The sequence below is a fragment of the Vicugna pacos genome, chromosome 17 (assembly GCF_048564905.1).
Source record: "Vicugna pacos chromosome 17, VicPac4, whole genome shotgun sequence".
NCBI classification, from domain to species: domain Eukaryota; kingdom Metazoa; phylum Chordata; class Mammalia; order Artiodactyla; family Camelidae; genus Vicugna; species Vicugna pacos.
In genome coordinates this window covers 6,428,249-6,451,461 of record NC_133003.1, presented here as the reverse complement: position 1 = coordinate 6,451,461, position 23,213 = coordinate 6,428,249, and the positions used below count along the sequence as shown (strand labels likewise).

General features: G+C 40.7%; 1 protein-coding gene across 1 annotated transcript in view; it reads left to right on the top strand.

Moving 5' to 3' along the window:
• LOC140686678 (serine/threonine-protein kinase Nek10-like) overlaps positions 1-22,168 on the top strand; it is an 88,321-nt gene extending 66,153 nt beyond the window's left edge. Inside the window, exons 11-15 of the mRNA XM_072940888.1 lie at positions 7,380-7,490; positions 14,794-14,902; positions 17,752-17,804; positions 17,887-17,942; positions 22,053-22,168. Coding sequence (XP_072796989.1) covers positions 7,380-7,490; positions 14,794-14,902; positions 17,752-17,804; positions 17,887-17,942; positions 22,053-22,101 — 378 coding nt within the window. The 3' untranslated portion in view covers positions 22,102-22,168. The remainder of the gene's footprint in view (positions 1-7,379; positions 7,491-14,793; positions 14,903-17,751; positions 17,805-17,886; positions 17,943-22,052) is intronic.
• Positions 22,169-23,213: the final 1,045 nt, after the last annotated feature.

Here is a 23,213-nt window from a genome sequence, read left to right as displayed (position 1 = left end):
CACTGGCTACACATTATTTACATAAATCTGTGTCTTGATAAGCAACTTGAATGTTCATTTACCAAAGGTAATGTCCTGTTAATATGAAAATAAATTTTTAGAGACAAATAAGTGTAGACATTTGGACAAGAAAGTGACTATTATTTTGAAGTTTAAGATTATACATCTTCATTCATTCACTTTTTTTAATTTGACATACAATTATTAGGTGCCTGCTATGTACCAGCCACTGTTCTATGCACTTGAGACATATCGATGAGCAAAACATACAAACGTTGCCTCACGCTAAGTTTCAGAGAACCAGTCTGGTGATTCTGTCTGTTGCCAATTGTGGCGACTCCAACTAAACATTCAAGTAGTAGAGAGAAATCCCGCCAGGCAAGTGGAACAGCTGGGCCCATTGTATGTCTAACTTGGGCTAATACGCCTTCTGCCCCCCAAAAGCAAACATAACAAAACAAACAATAAACTATTTGGATTAGTGTATTGCAGTGACATTATAAGACCGTAGGACTTAAAGTCACTTGATTTCTGGTGTCTGAGCTTCCCTAAAACCCTGTGGATTTCCTTCTTCTCAGCGTACAGTCACTCTGGTAAGCATCTGGGCGTCTCTTTGGGGAAGGCTTGGAGGAAAATTTATATTGCATACTTACAGCAGTGCTCAGGGCCCTTCCACAAGGGGCCTCAGCTTTCATGCCCATCGAGAGGCTCTAGGTCTTGGAACTGACTGAGGTCTGGAAACTGCGTGAGAGGCTGTGACTCTCCACTGAGGCAGCAGCCACTGACGTCACATTTTTGTCTGGCAGACATAGGGTTCCTTTTCTGTCATATGGATTAAGGAATGCTCTAGTAGGCGGCCACTGTTTCCTTCACAAGAACACCCCAACCAGTTAAGGGCCATCAGAGATCTCTATGGGCCAGGCATTCTAGTTAACAGGATACATCCCTGCCACCCTTTCTGGTAAATGCCCCCAACTTGTTACTGGTGGTCAGGTGCCGCCTCTTGGCCCCTGCTTCTCTGGGATCACATCATCCCTGTTGGGATCACGTACTGACCGTGTCTTCCCCAGCCTACAAAGGAGACCAGCCACAGAGGTGTTCAGGGATGCTGGTGCTTCCCTCCCGGATGTGTTTCTCAGTGCCTTCATGCAGGGAGCAGCTTCTGAGTGTTCTTGCTGAATATTGAGGGAGTGAGTTTGCAGGTCACATGTGGTAAATCCTCCCCAACATTCCTGTCTCTCCACGCCTTTGAATCCCCCTCCTCTACCAGCCAGGGAAACTGGCATTTTATCCTCATTAAACACAGACCATGACTGAGTCCAAGTCTTTGTGCCCCAGCCAATCAAGTTACCACCTCCGGCTTCACAAACTAACAGATTAAATCTGGACTCTCTAGTAAGTGCACATGTATGAATGAATTCGGCCTGATCGAGTCCTATATTTTGTCCTTCTCAGCCTAACACCCTTTGAATCCACTCCTGCACGTGGTCTCTGGGATGCTTCGGATACATAATAGCCAGGTCTTGCAATTTCCTTGATGAGCTAGCTGTTTCCTCCTGGGTCTTACTGTGCACCAGTTCCCCTGGATCGTACTGAGCTGTGACCCTAGTTACTGACTGGACGCTCCCTGTTGTGCATCTAAGAGGGATAAGCACCCCTTTTAAAGGCAGTACCCCTCATCTGTCCCAGGGGAGGTTAGTATAGAGTTTTCAAGCAAAAAGAAGGCTTGTCTCCTCAGATGCCAAGTTTCAAGCTACTTCCACTGGCAATGATGGCTCCCAGTGACTTGGGTTTTGACTTTGTCCATTTCACCTGGGTCCAACAACATGTCCTTACTTGGAGTTTTAGTATCCTAATCTTTTTTTTCTAACTGGCACATGAGAATCTTGGTGAAGTGTGCATTCAGGTGACACTGTCATTTAGCAACCTGCTTAATTAAATTTTTGTCAGCCTTGTCAGTGCTATGGTAGCAAGAAATACGTTCTGTTAGGGCTGTTGTGGAATCTTTCTAGGTGTTGGGCCATGACCTGAGCTGAGAGTTAAAGGACCCAAGCTGGTCGTTTTCTTTCTGTAAGTGTCCCAGTGCATTTGAAGGACGCACCCCTCCACCCCGAGTCCCCACGGCCTTCACATGTCCTGATGGCCGCGTGCAGCAGCCGCTCAAGCTTCCAGGACAGTCACTTCAGTTGGCTCTTCATCCAGGTGACAGCCTGATTAACTGTGATGCCGTGGATTAACTGTGATGCTGGGGATTACTGGCAGAAACCCAATCACTGGGCTCAGCTCCAAGGGTACAGTCAAACCAGCTTCCACATGCAGCTATGTGGCTCCTTCTCCTGGACATTCCTGGTACCAGATCTGTTCCAGTGAGGGTCCAGTCGGGGGACAGAAACCACACAGTGATTTCCATAGGGAATGTTTCATATAAAGGACTGTTTAGGAATTAATAATAATAACAGGGTATTATCTCCTAAGGAGAGGAAGAGAAATCTGAAGACTGTAAGAAGAGCAGAAAGGGAAGTCACTACTTACAGGGCTGAGGTCCAGACCTCACCAGAAATGTCAGAGAAATTTCCTGAGGAGCTGCTCTGTGGAACTTGCTGGAAATCAACATGTGAGGATGATGTGCTGGGGAGAGCACTCTGTGGGGCCAGGGGAGGCTGCCCACGGGTGGCTGCTGCTCCATGGAACTCTGGGAAGCTGCCTGCAGGGTTCGTGCCACTGCATCTGGCTGGGGGTGAGCATGGCTAGGAGTTCCTGTTGCTGCTGACCATTCAGTGCTGTCGGACTGAAGCCAGGCAGGAGCATCCCTGGAACCAGAAAGAACCTCCGTCCTCCGCTAGCGCCCTCTGCTGATGGAGTGGAACATCCTGCTGGCTGGCAAGGGAGAGATGTTCCAGTATCACAAGCAGGGCAACAAAGGGTGGACTTGGAGCCAAGGGGAAACAAATTGACAAGTGGCACCAGTAGCCTGGGGGGCCAGGCAAGGGGCTCCCTTCTTGGGGGCCTGCGCATCTCTGACTTCTCACTGTTCCCCTTTGATTTCTGCCCAGCCTGGGGAGTAGCCAGGCTCTTATCTGTCGTGTCTGGGGCTTTGTGTGTGTGTGTGTTTAGCAAATCTGCTATTCTTTTCATTACCCTGAGGGCCAGCCTTTTTGAGACTCAAGAATCTAAAATTGATTACCTTTTCTCTGTTTTCTGCTGTCAACTTCTGTCTTCGGCAATCCCACAGAATTGTCTCCCTGATTAAATGAAAGCAGGTGAAGGACATGTGATGGAGCAGAAAATTGGTCAATAAATCAAAATATAATCTGCCATGTCTGTACTGAGTAAAGAGATTATGTTCAAAAATACATTTCCATTTAAATACTGATATAGTCATAGTGAGGAGCATGCTTAACATCAGTGTTACAGAAATAACTTCAAATAGCTTATTGGTTACCTTAATGATTAACTACTAAGTTGGGAAAAGATGTCTTCTGAAATTTAGATATAGTTTCCATATCTATGTCTTGATCATTTTTATGTAATAAAAAAAACCATTTTTAATGGAAATGTTTCATTTCTTTATTGGATTTCAAAGTATTTTAAAGCCAGAATGAAGCAATCACAGATACTATGTTGCTTTTACAGTGCCAGCATAACACACAATTTCATATTTTTGGCCAGATGGCATTACTTGTTACAAGTTCAGCTAGAACCATGTTGGTTGTAAGAGTGTATTTCCAGAATACTTGAAAGTTTATGACATTGCACAAAGTAAGAAATGATGGCTCTTCAGGAGAACTCTAAATTACAGTGCTAACCAAAGTCAGAGCCTTTCAAATAAAGGAGATAAGTACAAGTCTAAAGGTCACACTCATATATTTCCCGAAGTTTGAAGACCATGGTCAGATTTCCCTCTCTGCTAATTGCAAAGGAAACTTCTGAAGTAAAACTGAAATGACAAAACCAAAAGCCCTTCTTGTTCACATGTTTATTTACTAGACAAACTCTCCCAAACTTAGGCTGAGGTAGCCATCCTGAATTGCAAGGCCAGATCCCTCCTGACAACCAGCAAGTAACCTTAAAAGGGAAACTGCTAACCTTGTGTTGGTGGTGGCCTTTCCTATCCAGTTTCCAGAGATAAGTCTGGAAATCATCTAAAAGCAACTGTAAAAGGATGTTAGAATCCTTACCCAACCTTCACTGATTGGATATCTGTTTTCATTAAAAATAAGACAGTAATCTTTTTTTGCATTTTTTATTTTATTGAGTTATAGTTTACACTGTTGTGTCAATTTCCAGTGTAGAGCACAATTTTTCAGTTATAAATGAACATACATATATTCATTGTTGCATTGTTTCTCATTTTGAGCTACCATAAGATCTTGTATATATTTCCCTGTGCTCTACAGTATAATCTTGTTTATCTATTCTATATATACCTTTCAGTATCTACAAATTTTGAACTCCCAGTCTGTCCCTTCCCAACACCCTCCCCACTGGCAACCACAAGTTTGTATTCTATGTCTGTGAGTCTCTTTCTCTTTTGTATTTATATTCCATTTGTCTCTTTCTTTTCTTTTTTTAGATTCCACATATGAGTGATATCATATGGTATTTTTCTTTCTCTTCTGGCTTACTTCACTTAGAATGACATTCCCCAGGGACACCCATGTTCCTGCAAATGGCATTATGTTGTAATTTTTATGGCTGAATAGTATTCCATTGTATAAATATACCACCTTTTCTTTATCGAGTCATCTGTCGATGGATATTTAGGCTGTTTCTATCTCTTGGCTATTGTAAATAGTGCTACTGTGAACATTGGGGTGCAGGTGTCTTTTTCAATTTGGGTTCTTTCTTGACATATGCCCAGGAGTGAAATTGCTGGGTCATAGGGTAAGTCTATTCCTAGCCTTCTGAGGAATCTCCATACTGTTTTCCACAGTGGCTGCACTAAACTGCATTCCCACCAGCAGTGTAGGAGGGTTCCCCTTTCTCCACAGCCTCTCCAGCATTTGTCATTTGTGGATTTTTGAATGACGGCCATTCTGACTGGTGTGAGGTGATACCTCATTGTAGTTTTGATTTGCATTTCTCTGATAATTAGTGATATTGAGCATTTTTTCATGTGCTTTTCGATCATTTGTATGTCTTCCTTGGAGAATTGCTTGTTTAGGTCTTCTGCCCATTTTTGGATTGGGTTGTTTATGTTTTTTCTTATTGAGTCATATGAGCTGCTTATACATTCTGGAGATCAAGCCTTTGTCAGTTTCATTGTTTGCAAAAATTTTCTCCCATTCCATAGGTTGTCATTTTGTTTCACTTATGGTTTCCTTTGCTGTGCAGAAGCTTGTAAGTTTCATTAGGTCCCATTTGTTTATTCTTACTTTTATTTCTATTGCTTGAGTAGACTGTTCTAGGAGAACATTTTTGAGACGTATGTCAGAGAATGTTTTGCCTATGTTTTCTTCTAGGAGGTTCATTGTATCTAGTCTTATGTTTAAGTTTTTGATCCATTTTGAGTTTATTTTTCTGTATGGTGTAAGGGATGTTTTAGCTTTACTGACTTACACGCAGCTGTCCAGTTTTCCCAACACCATGTGCTGAAGGGACTGTCTTTATTCCATTGTAAGTTCTTGCCTCCTTTGTCGAAGATTAGTTGACCAAAGGTTTGTGGGTTCGTTTCTGGGCTCTCTGTTCTGTTCCATTGGTCTTCATGTCTGTTTTTGTACCAATACCATGCTGTCTTGATGACTGCAGCTCTATAGTATTGTCTGAAGTCTGGGAGGGTTATTCCTGCAGCCTCTTTCTTTTTCTTCAGTAATGCTTTGGCAATTCTAGGTCTTTTGTGGTTCCATATAAATTGTATTATGATTTGTTCTAGTTTTGTGAAATATGTCCTGTAGATCGCCTTGGAGGTGTGACCATTTTAACAATATTGATTCTTGCAATCCAGGAGCATGGGATATCTTTCCATTTTTTAAAGTCTTCTTTAATTTCCTTAATGAATGTTTTATAGTTCTCTTTGTATAAGACTTTTACTTCCTTGGTTAGATTTGTTCCTAGGTATTTTATTAATTTGGGTGCTATTTTAAAGGGGATTGTTTCTTTACTTTGCTTTCCTGTTGATTCATTGTTAGCGTAAAGAAATGCAACTGATTTTTGTACGTTAATCTGTAACCTGCTGCCTTGCTGAATTCTTCGATTATTTCTAGTAGTTTTTGTGTGGACCTTTTAGAGTTTTCTATATATAGTATCATGTCATCTGTATTTAGTGGCACTTTTACCTCTTCTTTTACAATTTGGATCCCTTTTATTTCTTTTTTATTTCTATTTTTATTTCTCTGTCTTGCCTGATTGCTGTGTCTAGGACTTCCAGGAATATGTTGAATAGGAGTGGTGATAGTGGGCAGCCTTGTCTTGTCCCAGATTTTAGTGGGAAGCTTTTGAGTTTTTCACCATTGAGAGTTATGCTGGCTGTAGGTTTGTCATATATAGCTTTTAGGTATTGAGATATGTTCCCTCAATACCCACTTTGGTGAGAATTTTTATCATAAATGAGTGTTGAATTTTATCAGAAGCTTTTCTGCATCTATTGAGATGATCATGTGGTTTTTGTTCTTTCTCTCGTTGATGTAGTGTATCACATTGATTGATTTCTGTATGTTGAATCACCCTTTGGTGTTTGATTTAGGGAGGTGGCAACAGTAGGGAATTGTCAGATCGAAAAGGTGTCTTCAGGTACTTTTCCATGCCTTCTCCACTCTAACCTGTGACTTCCTACTACTTACTCCTCAAATCTAACTCATCCTGGCTGGGCCCTAATGTATACGAGTTCATTTCTCTTTCTTCCTGATAAGATTGGTCCCTGCCATCTGATTTCTCTCTCTGATCAGGTGCACATTCAGACACACTCACAGGCAGGCTTCTGATGATGTGCTAACACAGATATGGGCTTCCTGGTCCATAGTATCAGGTCCTTCAGGACAAGGACCAAGATTAGCGTGTTTAGCATGGTTCTGGGCATGACACAAGCGCTGGAGCATCTCACAGAATGCATCTTTCTTTGTCAAGCCTGTTATTTGCAAACTTAATTCAATTCATATGTGCGACTAATATGTAATTGAGTTGTTTTATGAAAAATAATATCAATAAAATGAAAAAACAGTAACATAAGTAGAACTAGACTTTTGAAAGAGAACAGAGTAATATATTTGTTCTGGATTGTAGAATGAACAAGTGTAACATCAAGTCATGCAAGTTAGGGTAAAATTTTAATTCTTATTTAGTCCCATGCAGGGAGTACAGTGACTGACCCTCACTAATGATTCCTGGGAGTCAGCTATGCATTGCTAATGACTTGCTGATAATGATTTTCTCATTTTATGCAGCTTCCTCCAGCTCTGCACCACAACTTGAAAAGAAGGATTATAGAGAGATTCAAGAAAAACCTCTTCAGCCAGCAGAGTAACCCTTGCAACTTGAAATCTGAAATTAAAAAGGTATGGTGCTCTACATACAGGAATTCTTTTTGGCTACCAAACAAAAACACATCATAGGAATTAATTTGTCTGCCTCCTGAGCTTTTGTCATCTATTTAAGCTCTGCCCACTATGAAAGGGCATTGTCCATGGTTGTCTTAGTCCATTTGGGCTGCTATAGTAAAAATACCATAAGATGATGTGTTTATAAACAGCAGAAATTTATTGCTCATGGTTCTGGAAGCTGGAAGCCCAAGATCAGGGTGCCGGCATGGTCGGATCTGGCGTGGACCCGCTTCCGGGCTGCAGACTGCTGACTTCTTGCTGTGTCCTTACATGGGAGAGGAGGCAAGGTAGCTCTCCCAGGGCTCCTTTTATGGGCATTTTAAAAAATAAGAACACTTATATAAAGACTTTATCCTTCTGGCCCAATTTACCGCCCAAAGGGCCCACCTCCCAATACCATCACCTCAGGGTTAGGTTTTAATATACAACTCCGTGGGGGACACAGACATTCAGACTGTAGCATCACTTGAGATAGTAAATCAAGGCTATGCCTTTGCCTCTAATTTTCTGACCTTCATTTCTGAAGCCATCAGTCTCAGAAGAGTAATAGAAATTTGTTTCAATATTATTGCATGTTTCCTAAAAAATGTTATTAAATATCTCTAAGTGTGTATCTATATATACATTTAATATAAAATATATATAATTTAATATCTCATACACACACACACACACACACACACACACACATTAGATAATTCTAGTCCAATCTTTATTAGGATACTCTTCAACAGACCCCTTAGTTGAGCTTTGCAACTTGGAACAAGTCAGCTAACATCTGATGCCATGATTTTTCTCAGCTATGAGAATGGAATGAACCATTTCTAAGGTTCTTTCCATAATCGACATTCTGCAGTCTCCTAGACAGTGGGTGCTGGTAGATATTTCTATTCTTAAATAAGGAAACCAAATCACCAGCAGGTTAAGCCAACCAGGCAGAAGGAGTATTGCTTATCTCTGGTTAGCACAACTTGGTGACAGAAGCCCCTTTGTCCTGTTTGGCAGCTGTCGGGACACAGGATCATCTTTGCTTTCAACCTGGCTGAGAGGCAGATTCAGTTACCCTCTGTAGGGTGCTCTGCCCCCTTGTCTGATATTTTAAGCTCGTGGTGGTTCACGCCCTTACGAAACCATACAATTAGGGAGGCAGGCCTTGCCTCCTGTGAGCTAAAGAAAGCTTCCACTTGGCGTATTAACCAGTTCCTCCACTGAAACTTTGTTTCCGCATCAAGAATTAATCTCCCCTTTCTCTATGAGTTTTCACTCTTATTGTTGTTTTAAGTAGCTCATCATTCAAACAGACTTCCATTATTACGGTTTCTCCAAAGGCAGTGAGTGTGTCTTGCTCATCTTTGATTCCCCAGGGTCGTACCCAGTGCCTGGTAGGTGCCTGATGGTTAATATTGTTGAGTATCAAATAGGTTCTAGGTTGGTGCACCTGCACGCTGTCTAACATGGCCTATGTTGGTTCTATTCTTTATTGCTATGTATGTATTGATACATTTATATACTTCTGCCTGAGAAGAAAGAACCCACCTTGTCCCTAGTCTGAAAGCTAAATGAGGCGTTTGTGACCTGTTTTTCCCCCTTTGTGATGTAATCTTTAGCAGCGGGTTTTGTTCAGAAATGGCTTTTTCATCCACTCTGCCATCACAGAGGAGGGGCCCATTAGCTTTGACTTCCACAGCCGTCCCACACCATGGCCGTGGAAGCAGTGGTGACAATACACGAAGTACTCTCAGTTTCCACCTCCCCCTCTGAAGCTCCCCCTAAAATCCAGTGACTCCGCACCTGCAGTCTGAAGGTATTTTCATGGGATGACTGTGCCTTACTTACGAACCACCTGAGACCTGGGGTATACAGATGAGCCAAAACATGGACGAGCCCTTTTCTGAAAAATGAAGCTCTTTATTTTTTGACTCACCTGATGTGTCTTCGGTCCAGCCTGCTCAACCTTGGTTAGAATTGCAGGAGAAATAAAGCATCTGAGTAACTGGATAGGTGTCTCTGAGGACCAGGATTTTCAGCATGGGAGAGAAAAGCAGCAGAGACAAAACAGAAGGTATTAATTCAAATTAGAATTGGAAAGATCAGTATGAATGAGTATGAATTTATGATAAATCTTATCTTTTAAAAAATGCTCATACTTCCAAAAATTTCACTAAGTTTGTTTAGAAACTAAGCAAGCAGCAGTGTGCTCCCTCTGCACCCACAGCTTTGGAAATACAGCCACTGGCAGCTCTAGAGCAAAAACTGAATGAGACTAGGCTGGAATATCTTAACATCATAGGGTGCAGGGCAGGGATTCTGTCCAGTGCTCCCAAGGGTGTGTCAGAGGACTCAGGAGCCCACTGCTCTCTGTTGTATAATTAGAGTATTGAAGAGAACGATATCCACAGTGGATCAAAGGCACCAACTAATGTTTAAATCTAAGGCTTCATGGTAGTGGAAAAAAAAAGGAAATCACTTACTGGTTACCTTTGAAATTCAGTGAGTGACCAACACCTTATTTCAAAAATTGTTTACAGAAGGAAAGAATCAAACATTTATTCTGCCTTTGCCTTGTGAATTCTGTCTCAGGGTAACTAAATTGATGAGAGGGAATTCTCTCATTACAGAACTCCCTCAGCTAATAAGTACTGAAGGTGTAAAAACACTGTCATTTTGCAGCCCCTTTAAAGAAGTGATGGGTCTTGACATGCGCCTTCTTGGCCACTGACATCTCGAAAGAGGGACAGCCGGGCATCCCATGCTTCCTCATGGGCGTGCGTAGCACCATCTGTGAAGTTTACCGTAAAGTAAACTCTTGAACCTGCATCTGATGAGCCGCTAAGATTTAATTATTAGAAAATAGTGAGTGTAAATACTGACATTTGTGTAACAAAATGTCTCAAAAGCCTAATAAAACCTAATATAAAGGAGCTGTAGGTTAGAAGAAATGAAAAAAAAAAAGGTAATACTTTGTGACTTAATATGTTCACATAGTTCAGTGAAAGCGGACAAGGAAAACCTAAAGAAAGAAAGATCAGAGGCCTGGCGAGTGAAGTGTGATGAGAAAAGTGCTGAAACTTTTCTCACTTCTGACACCTAATCTCATTCATTTTGGCTTAATTTCCTTCCGAGTCCTTCCTCAGTTGATTAGCTTCGAACTCGTTTATGTAGTTGTCCCACAACAAAGATAACCTTATTTTATGATATGAAAAGAAGATACAGTTTGGGGAATTTAATGAGGATTACATTTGTAGTTTCTTATTGTTTTCTTCTATTTAGTTTTTTGCCCAGAAAGTAACTGTGTTCTCAGTTGACCAATGAGGTGGTAAAATTGTTCAATATTTGCTCAACATCAGTGTGTTTGGGGAGGGGGAGGGTAGTGACAGTGATAGAGCTTTTCCTCTTTAATAGCGACTTGTCTGGTTCAAAAGTACACACAACCATTTGCCCTTTGGAACTGTAGGTGTTTGTTCAGAGCAGAAGAGCCCTTTTATATCAGTTCAGAAGGAGGATCGTACACGTTCTTCCAAGCAGAGCATAATGCCAAAGAGAGCAGGTATCCCTCAACTCAATATTCATGAGCCAAGAGAGGGCCCCACGGTGCTGGTCTGGGACTGGTGATCCACCTCGTGACATCAGCCGGCCGGAGAGGCCACTGCTCAGAAAGCTTCTGTCGTATCACCCAGATTTCCACCTTCTGGGCGAACATTTACTTGCTATCTGGTATGTCCAGGCTTGAACTCACCATCTTCCTCCTTTCTTTGCATCAAATATCACTGGCAGCATCCTTTTTCCTTCTGCTGGGTCTTCAAACCATGCGGTCACCTCCAGATGTTCCACTTTATCTCTTGCATCTCCTACCTCATTAACACCTGAGGAGTCTTCATTGTGCACGTGGTTTTGCTTGGCCTTTGATATTATAGCCCTGGTCCTGCCACTTAGAAGCGAATTTCTTTACATCTCAGATTCCTCACCTGTAAAATGGGCATAATGCCTACCTTACAGGGTAGTTGTAAGCACGAAATAGAACATCAAATGTATCTAGAATGCAGTAAGCACCAACTAGTGGCTGTAGGTGCTCCTGTTATTAAGTAAGAATATTTGATCTTCAGTAGCCATTCCTTCCTTCTGGTTACCACCTAGCCTGAGGTCTTGTCATCCTTCTCATGTTGATTTCCTTTTCTATTTAAACAATTTTTATTGTGGTATGGTTCCTATAGAGTAAACTAAACATATTTGAGATATACCATTGATGAATTTTGATAAATATATACACCCATGGAACTACTGCCACACACTTTATAGCTAACATTTCCAGCACTCCCCAAGAGGTGCAATTTTCAAAATCCCAATTTATCCCTTCCCACCCCCTTTAATGCCTGGTAACTGTAAGTTTGTTCTCTATGTCTGTGAGTCTGTTTCTGTTTTGTAGATAAGTTCATTCATGTCCTTTTTTTTTTTTTTAGATTCTACATATAAGTGATATCATGCAACATTTTTCTTTCTCTTTCTGGCCTCACTTAGAATGACATTCTCCAGGTCCATCTATGTTGCTGCAAATGGCATTATTTTTTATGGCTGCATAGTATTCTGTTGTATAAATATACCACAGCTTCTTTATCCAGTCATCTGTCGATGGACATTGGTGTTGTTTCCATGTCTTGGCTATTGTAAATAGTGGTGCTGTGAAAATTGGGGTGCATGTGTCTTTTTGAATTCTATTTTCCTCTAGATATATGCCCAGGAGTGGGATTAATGCATCTTATGTTAGGTCTATTCCTAGTCTTTTGGGGAATCTCCATACTGTTTTCCACAGTGGCTGCACCAAACCACATTCCCACCAGCAGTGAAGGAGCATTCCCTTTTCTCCACACCCTCTCCAGCATTTGTCATTTGTGAAATTTTGAATGATGGCCATTCTAACCGGTGTGAGGTGATACCTCATCGTAGTTTTGATTTGCATTTCTCTAACAATTGTTGATGCTGAGCATCTTTTCATGTGCTTGTCGGCCATCTGGATGTCTTCTCCAGTCGGTTTTGCCAGACGTTGGCAGTGTTCTTAATCACTTGCTTCCAGTTTCCTGCCTCCCCATCTGACTCCGGGTTCAGCTGCCTCGGCCTGTGCTCTCTGCAGGTGCCTCCTCCTGATCTGTCTGCATTCACCCCACGGCCCCAGCCCCATTCAGACTGTTATGTGTATATTGCATCCATAGTGATCCTTTTAAAACAGAATGTGGTCATGTCTCTCTCTCTCTCTGTCTCACACACACACATGCATACACACACACAGACACACACACACACACCACACACACACACACACACACACACACACACTGTTCATGGGTCTGAGTATAAAATGCCAAAATTCTCACCACGATGTTCATATCTTGTTTGGTCCAAGCCTGGACCCCTCTCCCCACCCTCACCTTTTACCGCTCTTGCCCTTTGCTGTCTCCTCACCGGCCACAGGGCCCACCTACCATGCTGCTTCCTCCCCAGCCTGCACATGCTCTTTCCTCTGCCTGTGATGTTCTGCCCAATCCATCCTTTACTCACTCTTGCTCATTATTCTGTCTCTCAGCAGAAGCATTATTTCAGGAAAGCCTTCCCTGTCTCAGTTAGGTCTGTCTGTGACCTCCTAGAACCACCGCCCTGGCCTTCAGTGCATTCAGCTCAGTTGCAATTTTACATATATCCAGGCGGGTATTTCACAGACACATTTTTCCCTAATTAGGAAGTCAGCTCCAAGAATACGGTTCTTGGCCACCATTGGTGGTTTTCGTAGCTTGGAGCTGTGCATGGGAACACAAGGGTTGGTTTAAAATATACTCCCTGAATGAATGAACAGCACTTGCCTTCCTCTCTTCAGCCTAAATCCCCATGCCTCTAGATCTTTGGGTTAATGTCCTAGCCCTGTATCACCATGCCCTTTTTGTGCAATGCTCAGCCTCTGCCCTCGATGTCCTCTCACCTGGAATGTCCACTTGGCTTCCTTGTGTCCAACCAAATCCAGCCTTCGAAGTTCAGCTCCAGTGTCCCCTCTGCAGAGCTTCTGAAAACCATGTTGGTAAAGGGGGTGAGAAGGGATAAATTGGGAGTTGGAAGTTTGCCCTTTTCAGGGAGTGATGGAAATGTTATGTGGTGATGGTTTCCTCGGTGTATCTGTCTATCAAAATTCATCAAATTGTACATCTGAAACATGTGCAGTTTTCTCTACAGAAATTATACCACAATAAAGTTATTTTAAAAAACAATTTATAAAAACCACATTGGTCTTCATAGCTTTAGCATCCTTCTCTGTGCAAGTTTCGATCTCAGTACCTCATTTCAAAATTACTTATTTAATGAACAGAGAATATGAATCCAAGTTAACTACTGTGGCAAAGTCTAAATTGTTCCTTTTGCTTCTGGTTTGTTAATATGAATCGACATTTTTAAAGCATATTGTATTACACAGGCACAAAACTTGGCCAGCCCAAGTGCTGGTTAAAATGAAAGTTGAAAGGAAGTTGAAAATTTCATTAAAAAATTCAGCTCTATAGAGGGGAATTAAATGATTGGAATTTTAATAAATTCTGGCTTTTAGTGAATTACTCTTTCCTTTGCAATGTTGAGAATTAATTTGTGGAGATTAAAATTAATTAATGGTGACTGAGAAAGATGTATTAAAAAACTTGTTTGCCTTGGCCGGACAAGAAGGCATTTTCAAAGCAGATACATGACAAAGTATAGATTTGCTCTATACATAATGTTCTGTTGAATAATTGGAGTTTATTCCTCCCACACCTGATAAAAATAACATTTTGGCATTGCAGACCCCAAGCCATTATTTTTCTATCCATTTTAAGTTTGTTCTCATAAGACTGTAAAGTGTAGCATGTGTGTGTGTGTGTGTTTCACCTGACCAGCGAACTGTCTGCTTGCTTTCACTGTAATTTGCCTGCCTCTAATTTATAAGTCCTTTTTTCTGGACAGTGGGGAGTGTGGTTGGGGGAGGTAGTTTCGTTTATTTACTTGCTTATACTTAGAGGAGGTACCAGGGCTTGAACCCAGGACCTCATGCATGCTTAGCATGCGCTCTACCCCCTGAGCTACACCCTCCCCTCATAAAAGTCCTTTTGAAAGGAAGAAGATGGGTCTTTATCTGTGTCAGAGGGATTGACAGCCAAAGAGCCCCGGTCCCTCTTGCAGAGACACGCACGGAATTCTCATGTCACTTGACTCTGAATGTGAAATAAGATGCAGTTTTACTTTTTTGTTTCAGTTATCTCAGGGATCTCCAGAACCAATTGAGCCCAGCTTTTTCACAGCAGATTACCATTTATTGCATCATTCATCAAGGGAACACAGCCTGTCCCCAAATAACTCAACAGGTAATGGTCTTCAACACAGGAATCTGGCTTTCATGAAGAAACAGATTGTTTGGTATTTTTCTTTCTCTTTCTGGCTTACTTCACTTAGGATGACATTCTCTAGGAACATCCATGTTGCTGCAAATGGCATTATGTTTTTTTTATGGCTGAGTAGTGTTTCATTGTATATAACACAGGGAAATACATTCAAGATCTTGTAGTAGCTTACAGTGAAAAAGAATATGAAAAGGAATAATATATGTATATTCATGTATGACTGAAGAATTGTGCTGCACACCAGAAACTGACACAACATTGAAAACTGACTATAACTCAATTAAAAAAAAAGAAAGAAAAAGACCAGTTTGGAACAAAAGCTATCCTCAAAAGATTATCTTCAAATTAAAATAAAAATAGATCTTATATTTATTATCTATGATGGTAGTTGAGAGGGACATGCAGTAGGAATCTGGCAATTCCCTGAGATTTACTTTACCTACTTGGGACAGCTTCCATGATCATTAATTAATACCAGAAGCAAACAGAATCCATGTGGTTAAATTGTATTTCCTTTTATTTCTTCTTATCTGATGATGGGAAATCAAATGCCCAAAAGCATCCGGGGAGATAAATAGCAGAAAGGGAAGAGTTTGAATAAAACAGAAAATTTGAAACATACCTGAAGAATCACATCAAACCTATTTAATTTTTTTTTCTTTTTTGGGGAAATTTCACATAGGGAGGCAATGTAACTTAGGGATTAAAGGTGCACACTCAGTCACTGAGTAGCTGACCTTGAGGAAACCATTTGACCTCGCTGAACCCCAGTCTCCTTGCCTGTAATGTGGGGATAAAAATGTTACGTGCATTTTAGGATTATTGCAAGGATCAGTGTAAATACATAACAAACGCTTAGCAAGTATGCCTACGGGCTGAGCATAGTGTAACTCTCCTAATTACGTGTGACTCTCAAAAGAAATCTTCACGCTACTCTGAGGCTGTAGAATTCCTGCATAATTTTTGAATCCCTGTAAACTACAGTTAGGTCCCTCAGTGGGGCAGAAACAGATGTGAACCTTTTAGGGTTAAATGAAAACCTGCCATTTCCTCATCCAAGAACATCGCTCATTGCTGGTGTGCTTTTGTTGGTGCCTACCTTAGGCAGATCATTTCATATAATAATTATCAGACTTTCCCCAAGACTTGGATTCCTGGGATAAAGCTAACCTGGGCAGGCAGAATTTCATTTAAAATAGCCCCTGAGAAATGTATAAGATCAGATAAACTGTTGTCTAAATTCATTTGCTTTCATATATTTCTTAATTGGAGTATCATTGATTTTCAATATTGTGTTAGTTTCAGGTGTACATCAAAGTGATTCAGATATATATATATTATATATTCCTTTTCAGATTCTTTTCCTTTTATAGGTTTATAGCATATTGACTATAGTTCCCAATGTTGTATGGTAATTCCTTGTTGTTTATTTTATATACAGTTGTGTTTATCTGTTAATCCCATATTCCTAATTTATCCCTCCCCCCAGCCTTTCCCCTTTGGTAACCATAAGTTTGTTTTCTGTGTCTGTGAGTCTATTCCTCTTTTGTAAATATTTGTATAATTTTTTAGATTCCACATATAAGTGATTTCATACAACATTCGTCTTTCTCTGACTGACTTCACCTAATATAATGTGGCATATATACACAATGGAATACTACTCAGCCATAAAAAGATTTTAAAATAATGCCATTTGTAGCATCATCGATGGAACTAGAGATTGTCATAATAAGTGAAGTAAGTCAGAGAGAGAAAGACAAATACCACATGACATCAAATGTATGTGGAATCTAAAAATAAAATAAGACAGCTGAACTTATTTACAAAACAGAAACAGACTCAAAATGGAAAAGTCAGTTGCTTTTAAAAGTATCTCCCAGAGTAGGTCAGTCAGTCACAGGCCACACTTCTGACAGCAGCAGATCCGTTGAGGGAAGAGCTCTGGTTGAAATCTCTCAGTGGTCAGAGAGGGACTTGACGGGCATTTCCAGAAGCTGGACACATCACCGCAGAGCAGACTGGGTGTGTCCCTTGTCACAGCAGGCTGGGCAGAAGGGAAGACAGCAGAACCATGAAGCACTTTGGGGTTTAAGCCAGGCTTAAATAGCACACTGCCAGGATTCACATCCTTACGCCTCCCCTCAGCCTTCAACCCGTTCTCTTCTCTCTCCTGAGTGTGAGGGGAGCTCCTGGCCTCTACGTGTTGATTGGTTAGAGTGGAATATGGTCAACACTGCTTTGGGTGGCACCAGAGTAGGTTAAGCACTGGCATATCATACTCAGACTAAACAGGAAAAGAAATCTTGTCCTCTAGCTTTAAATGTATTTTATTTCCCTCCTGGCAGCCAACGGAAGGGGTCAGATCTTTGTTGTGGTTCACTGGCTATTACTTCCTCCACTAAGAATTTATCCTTGCTAGTACATTTCCACTCTTTTTGTCTTGTGGATGAGGGAGAGTTTCTTAATCTTTTCTTTGCCTTTCAGGTAGTTTGTGTTTAGAGTCACTCCTTTCCTGTTCATAAGACACACACACACACCCACACACACACAAGTTAATTGGCCAGTTTATCCGACGCCTTTAAATCTTGAGTATTATTTTTTGATGGCCACCCCAAAAGTGGAAAGCTATTAAAGGAAGAGAAACAAAGCATCTGAGTATTCAAAGCCAAGATAATTTGGAATGTGTTTCTAAGTACTCATCTTCATCATTAAGAAATTGACCATTTTCACTGCCCGCTTATAATTGCCAATAAAATCCAACTAAAAAAAATGAACCAAGTGCCAGACTTGCAATAATTTGTCTATTTCAGGTCTACCCACCAGCTTTGATCTGGAGGAGGGCATCACGTATGAACAGATGCAGGTGAGGTTTCTGCAGCGCCTCTGACTGATTCTATTTTGTTGCTTTTAATTCAGTACTAACCTGATTTCTTTTTCCATTTTAGACTGTGATTGAAGAAGTCCTAGAGGAAAGTGGGTATTACAATTTTACTTCTAACAGGTGAGCTCCAGGGTTTGCTTTCAAATATTAAAGTTCAGTTTAGAACTTAGAATTCATCCCCACCAACCTTAAGTGAAAACTGGCAGCCAGTGCTGGGCAGGGGACACATGGACAGAATCCCCAGGATGAACATTTGCAGCAACTGCTGGGACTTTCCTGAGAACCCCCTTCTGGCCACCTTGCCACAGGCGGCTGTCTCTTCACACTCGACCCTGTGTGTTCCCACTGCCAGAAGCTGCAAGAAGGAAGCCCAGAGGACCCTGACCACCGAGAGAGTGCAGCTCCACATTGGGCGTCAAAATCTGTTACCAAACTCAGGTCCAGCAGCTCGCCGCTCAAAAATTAGTACTTAGGAGTGACAAATGTTGGTAGATAGGACAGTTGCCTTTTATTCGAATGCTGGCAGTCTGGGGCGATGGTGGACTTAGTGTCTACAAAAAACAAGTCCAAAGAGTCTACTCGATCATGAATGTTCTCTAGGGAAAAAGAAAGTGACCTCAGTTAAATCATTGAGATGGGGGTCAGAGTCATTTCTCTCCCCTCCCCCCCAGTATGCAGGCTTGTCGACCTCTTCTGATTTTTCTTAAGACGCCATCTTGTTCACATAGTTTGTTCATAAGATGACTGAAGGGGAAGCTAGGAAAGAGATCTTGTCATCTGTTGATTACTTAGTCTCCAGTTCTACTTCTTTGATCTAGGAAGCAACCAACATGTTAGACAAGGTATTGTGTGACCAAAAGATTTGAAAGGTGCTCTAGGGCTGGGGTTGAGCAGGGCATGGGGGTGCCTGATTTAAGGTTACTGACCAGACGAAGGGACTTCCTGTAGAGAGCTCTTTCCTTCCAAAAGGTTCTTTTACATGAATCTATTTGAGAGGCAATCCCAGAAAACTCTGGTAGGTATTGAAAAACTCAATGAAGATTTCATTTTCAAGCAAATTGCCATTGTGGTAATTGAACCACAATTGAACTTGATCCCACTGGGAATCTGGGTGCTCCAGGACTGAGGGAGCTGGGATCCTGATTTCTGATTCCCATCAGCCCTTGTTGGAGGCGTCTTTCCCCAGGGGACATTAGTTTCCTGGCATTTCTGGCCTCTAAGAGTGGACAAAGCAGATTCTAGAGGCCAGAGAAATCCTCAGGGAAAGGAATGCAGATGCTGGCAGTTGGAAGTCAGCCCAGCATATTTTGAAGGGGTTTGAATGAGGGGATATGGGTGCTGCCAGTGTCTACTCTAAATGAATTGTCTCTGGACATTGTCGAGGAGCCCACTGGTAACTGAATCATCAGATCGATGGTGAGCCACCACTTACACATCCTGTATGGCTAAAGTTGCTTTAGGAGGTGTGTAGATTCTGCTCTCCCAAAGTGGCCTTTTCTGCCTGGAGATATAGCCTTTCTGTAGAGCTGATGAAGCTATCTGGTGACCATTATTTAAATTATTCTCAAAGTGTTTCCCAGAGGAAGTGGTCTTACAAACAACCTGTTATGGTCATTATATGGAAATTAGATTCTTTTTTTAGACATTAGTTCAGTCTCCAGCCTTTTTTCCCTTATGTTTCAACAAGTTATTTTTATGAATCACACATAAGATTATTCAACTGCTTGCTCTTTTGATTTGACAGTGTATTTCCAAAATTCTACCTTTGTAAGTTTAGTTCTGCTGTGATTTGTAACTTCAGAGAAATGCAGGCATATTGTTAATAGAAATCACCCTCTCCGTCATCACTCTGCTCCCACCATCCTGGAGGGATTTGGAACGCTCATTTTCTGTTCTCGATCTGAATACATTCAGCATTCCACGGATGGTGTGAATGTCTCTGTTCTTGATTTTTGGCAACTTCTTATTTCAAGTGCCCTTGCTTGTGGTGGGGCAAAAATCATACTTAACACTGTTATATCTGCATTTTCTCAGAGACTCAAGATCATGGGCTATGAGTGTCTTCAAATTTTTGCAGAGAATCAATGAAGTATCAGTTTAAGGAACTTAGGGAGGCTCTTACAAGAGGTCTTATTTTTCCTTTTTAGAAATAATAATTTCAGTCTTTCTTTGAAATGTATGGTTATGCTTTTGAATTATATTATTACTAAGATTTTAAAAAATCAAATACTACTACTACTTTCCAAGACATATTCCTGTATTAAAAGACATTGCAGATTTTCTGATTATGGTAAATAGACAATAAGATGCTTAATAATGAAGGTGAAATTATTTAGTTATATTCAGAATTGTGAATACAATATGAAGAAATGAATTTAATGATCAATTTAAAGCAAAATATGATGGTTATGACATGAAATTTTCTTAAAATGCTCCAAGTTAAAATAAATAATCCACTTAAAGAGCCACATGGCCGTGACATTCCCTCTTCAGTTTCTAATAGCAATGATAGAACATATCACTGGGAGAGAGTTTTCATGGTTTACTAGTAAAAATAACCCCTGGTAGTGCTTAAAGCCATTGTTCACTGGTGTTCCCAGTTAATTTCCAAGAAGTAAATCAGGCTCTACATAGGCACCTAACACTTCACAAGCTGAAAACACACATAATTCCAAATATGAATCAGATCAGCTGTGACAGTCATGATTTATCCATAGTCAAAGGATAGAGGATGCTAAACTACATAGGACATACAGAAGTATTTATAATTAGTACTTAGAATCAGAAGAGTGTATTTTCCCAAATAGGTTTTGTAAATAGCCAATATCCCCAAAGATGTTAATAGATGCTCCCTGAAAAATAAAGTTCCGTGACCAAATATATTTGGGAAACTCTTGAGTGTATGTTGTTCCATTTTTGTTAACAGGTATTAATATATTAAAGACTTTGAAGTGCACTGTAGGAAAGTAATCTGCTGACCTTGTTCACCCCAGTGATTCTTCATCCTTTACTTGGAACACAAAGTGAGAGTACCTGCTGAGAAATAATGGTTAGAAATAGGAAGCATTGTTTAGCTCCTGCACCAGTATTTATCCAGATCTGCTACTGTTCCCATCATCCTCTTAATCATCATTGTCATCATTGCAAAATATTATACAATGATCTTGGTTCATCACCATGGCCAGAGAATTACATGCTAATTCCTGTATAACTCAAGTTTACAATTTAAGACTGTCTGTTCAAACTTAGACACATGTGTACAAAGCATCCAGACAACAGCTAAAGCATTAAGCCAAGGTATGGTGCATTTTCAGCTTAGATCGTGAATTTTATGTTTAGTTAGGGATAGAGAGATGAGATTCTCAAACTAAGTCTCAGGACAAGGGCATTATCTAGCTATTAGCTGTCTTTAGGGAAGTTACTGAGAACTGTTTAAATAATGGTAAGATGGCTTGAGCAGATGTAGGAGAATGTCTCAAGCACAAACTGCTGCATTTGTTAAAGAAAATGGTAGCAGAAACAGAAACAGCAGTGAGGGACCCTAGCCAGAACGAGGGCTTTGGGAAGAGGGGGTAGTATGGAGTTGAACTGAAGACAGCTGTGTAAGAAAATGAAACAGGGTTCAAACAAGCTGGGCCAGCCCCAGGAGGGCTCCACTCCTGATCATTTGCAGGCTTGTCTCATTAATTACATCTGATACACACATAACAGTTAGCTTCCTTACCAGAAGGTTACTGCCTGGCACGCCTTAATTTGATCAGCGTGGTTTGTGAGAGTAAAAGCATTGTGTTTCATAAGTGTAGAGATGACCAGCATATCATCCTCGTATACTTAGGGGGATGCATTAACATTTAATTTTGTGACAATAAAATATGTGTTGAGATTTTTTAAAATGTACTTTGAATCAGCTTGCATTGATTTTTCCTGTAATTAACTGTTGAACATGTGAAATAGGCATTTAAGATACAGGCTACTTTGGAGAGGTGAGTTTTCCACTCTAGAAGGTTATTAGTTCCCACTGAGTTTATAGTTGGAGAAACACAGTGTTAGCAGTGAACTTCAGCAAAAGGCAGCTTTCTGACAATCTCCCCATTCTGTCCTGTTTAGAATCACAATTTGATTCCATGTGATTTGCTTGCTTATATACCTGAGCTGCTGCTTTTGAAATTGAATGTGTGAACTAAAACACTTGAGGCTGTAGCTAACTCTTTCTGCTTCTGACTCTTCCAGATATCACTCCTATCCCTGGGGCAAAAAGAATCACCCAAACAACAGATGAAAATGCTGCATTTTAAATTGATGTGGTTTTCCCAGTCAAGTTCAAGTTCTGGACGTGAGGCACTACTGCAAGATGCCCAGGGATGGGGAGCTACTAGAGGAGTGTGGAAGAGAGAAGACCGGCCTGCCTCATTGGCAGTACGGTCCCTTCCTGGAGGCTCATCCCGGGGGTGTGTTAGATGCAGGATGATGGAGCTGTCAGCGTGCTCCTGGGGGAAGTTGCTGCAAAATTCATCTGTGAGAAGGAAACCCACTCCTCGCCGTACTGTTCTCCAAGTTCAAAACAAAACAAAACAAAACAAGACTTTTCCTATTTTTCAAAGGAATATTTTGTATTTTTAGAATTGCTGGAACTATTTATGTAAAGGCATCTAGCCTTCCACGTATGAAAAATAGTTTTAAATAAAATTATAGGACCCAGAGCAGTTAATATATTGGGTGATTCACTGAGCCCTCCATTTTTCTGCTCTTTAAAGAAATTCAGACTATATGACTTTGTAGCTTTTTGTTTGCTTTAATGAAACAATTGGTTTTCTCTTAACCACTCGGGTGCTAGTGGTCTTGAACTCTAAGACAGCGTAGACAGTATTTGCAACCTTGCACAGCCTCTGAGAACAATTGTCGGATTTAAGTTGGACCGATAGAAGATACTGACCTATAGTATGTGTATATGTACATACACATGTAAGGGGAGGAGGGAGGTTTCCATTAGGCTAATGCTTTGCTGCTAATGAAACTCATAGTGTTTTTAGAGCACTTTCAAGAGTCACAGTCTATGAAAGAGATGCAGTGTTCTTTATTCTGAGTCCCTCGTAACTAACATTGCCTACATTGGTGTTAAGATGTTGTTGTTTAAGTACATGAAATGAAAATAAGTTATATAATAAAAATATAAATTTCTTCTTTATTCATTGAGACGTCTCTAGAAAAGAGGAGTCGGAACACCAAAACAGCGCCCCATTCCTGTGTAGGGACAATTTATGATGAAAATTGTCTAGATTCTTGTTGGGCTAAAATCTCTCTAATTGGCTTCTTATAACAGGTGTAATATCAAGAAATTATTGTGAAATCGGACTACTTCCAGCTATTTTAAGAACATTTTAATTCTATGTA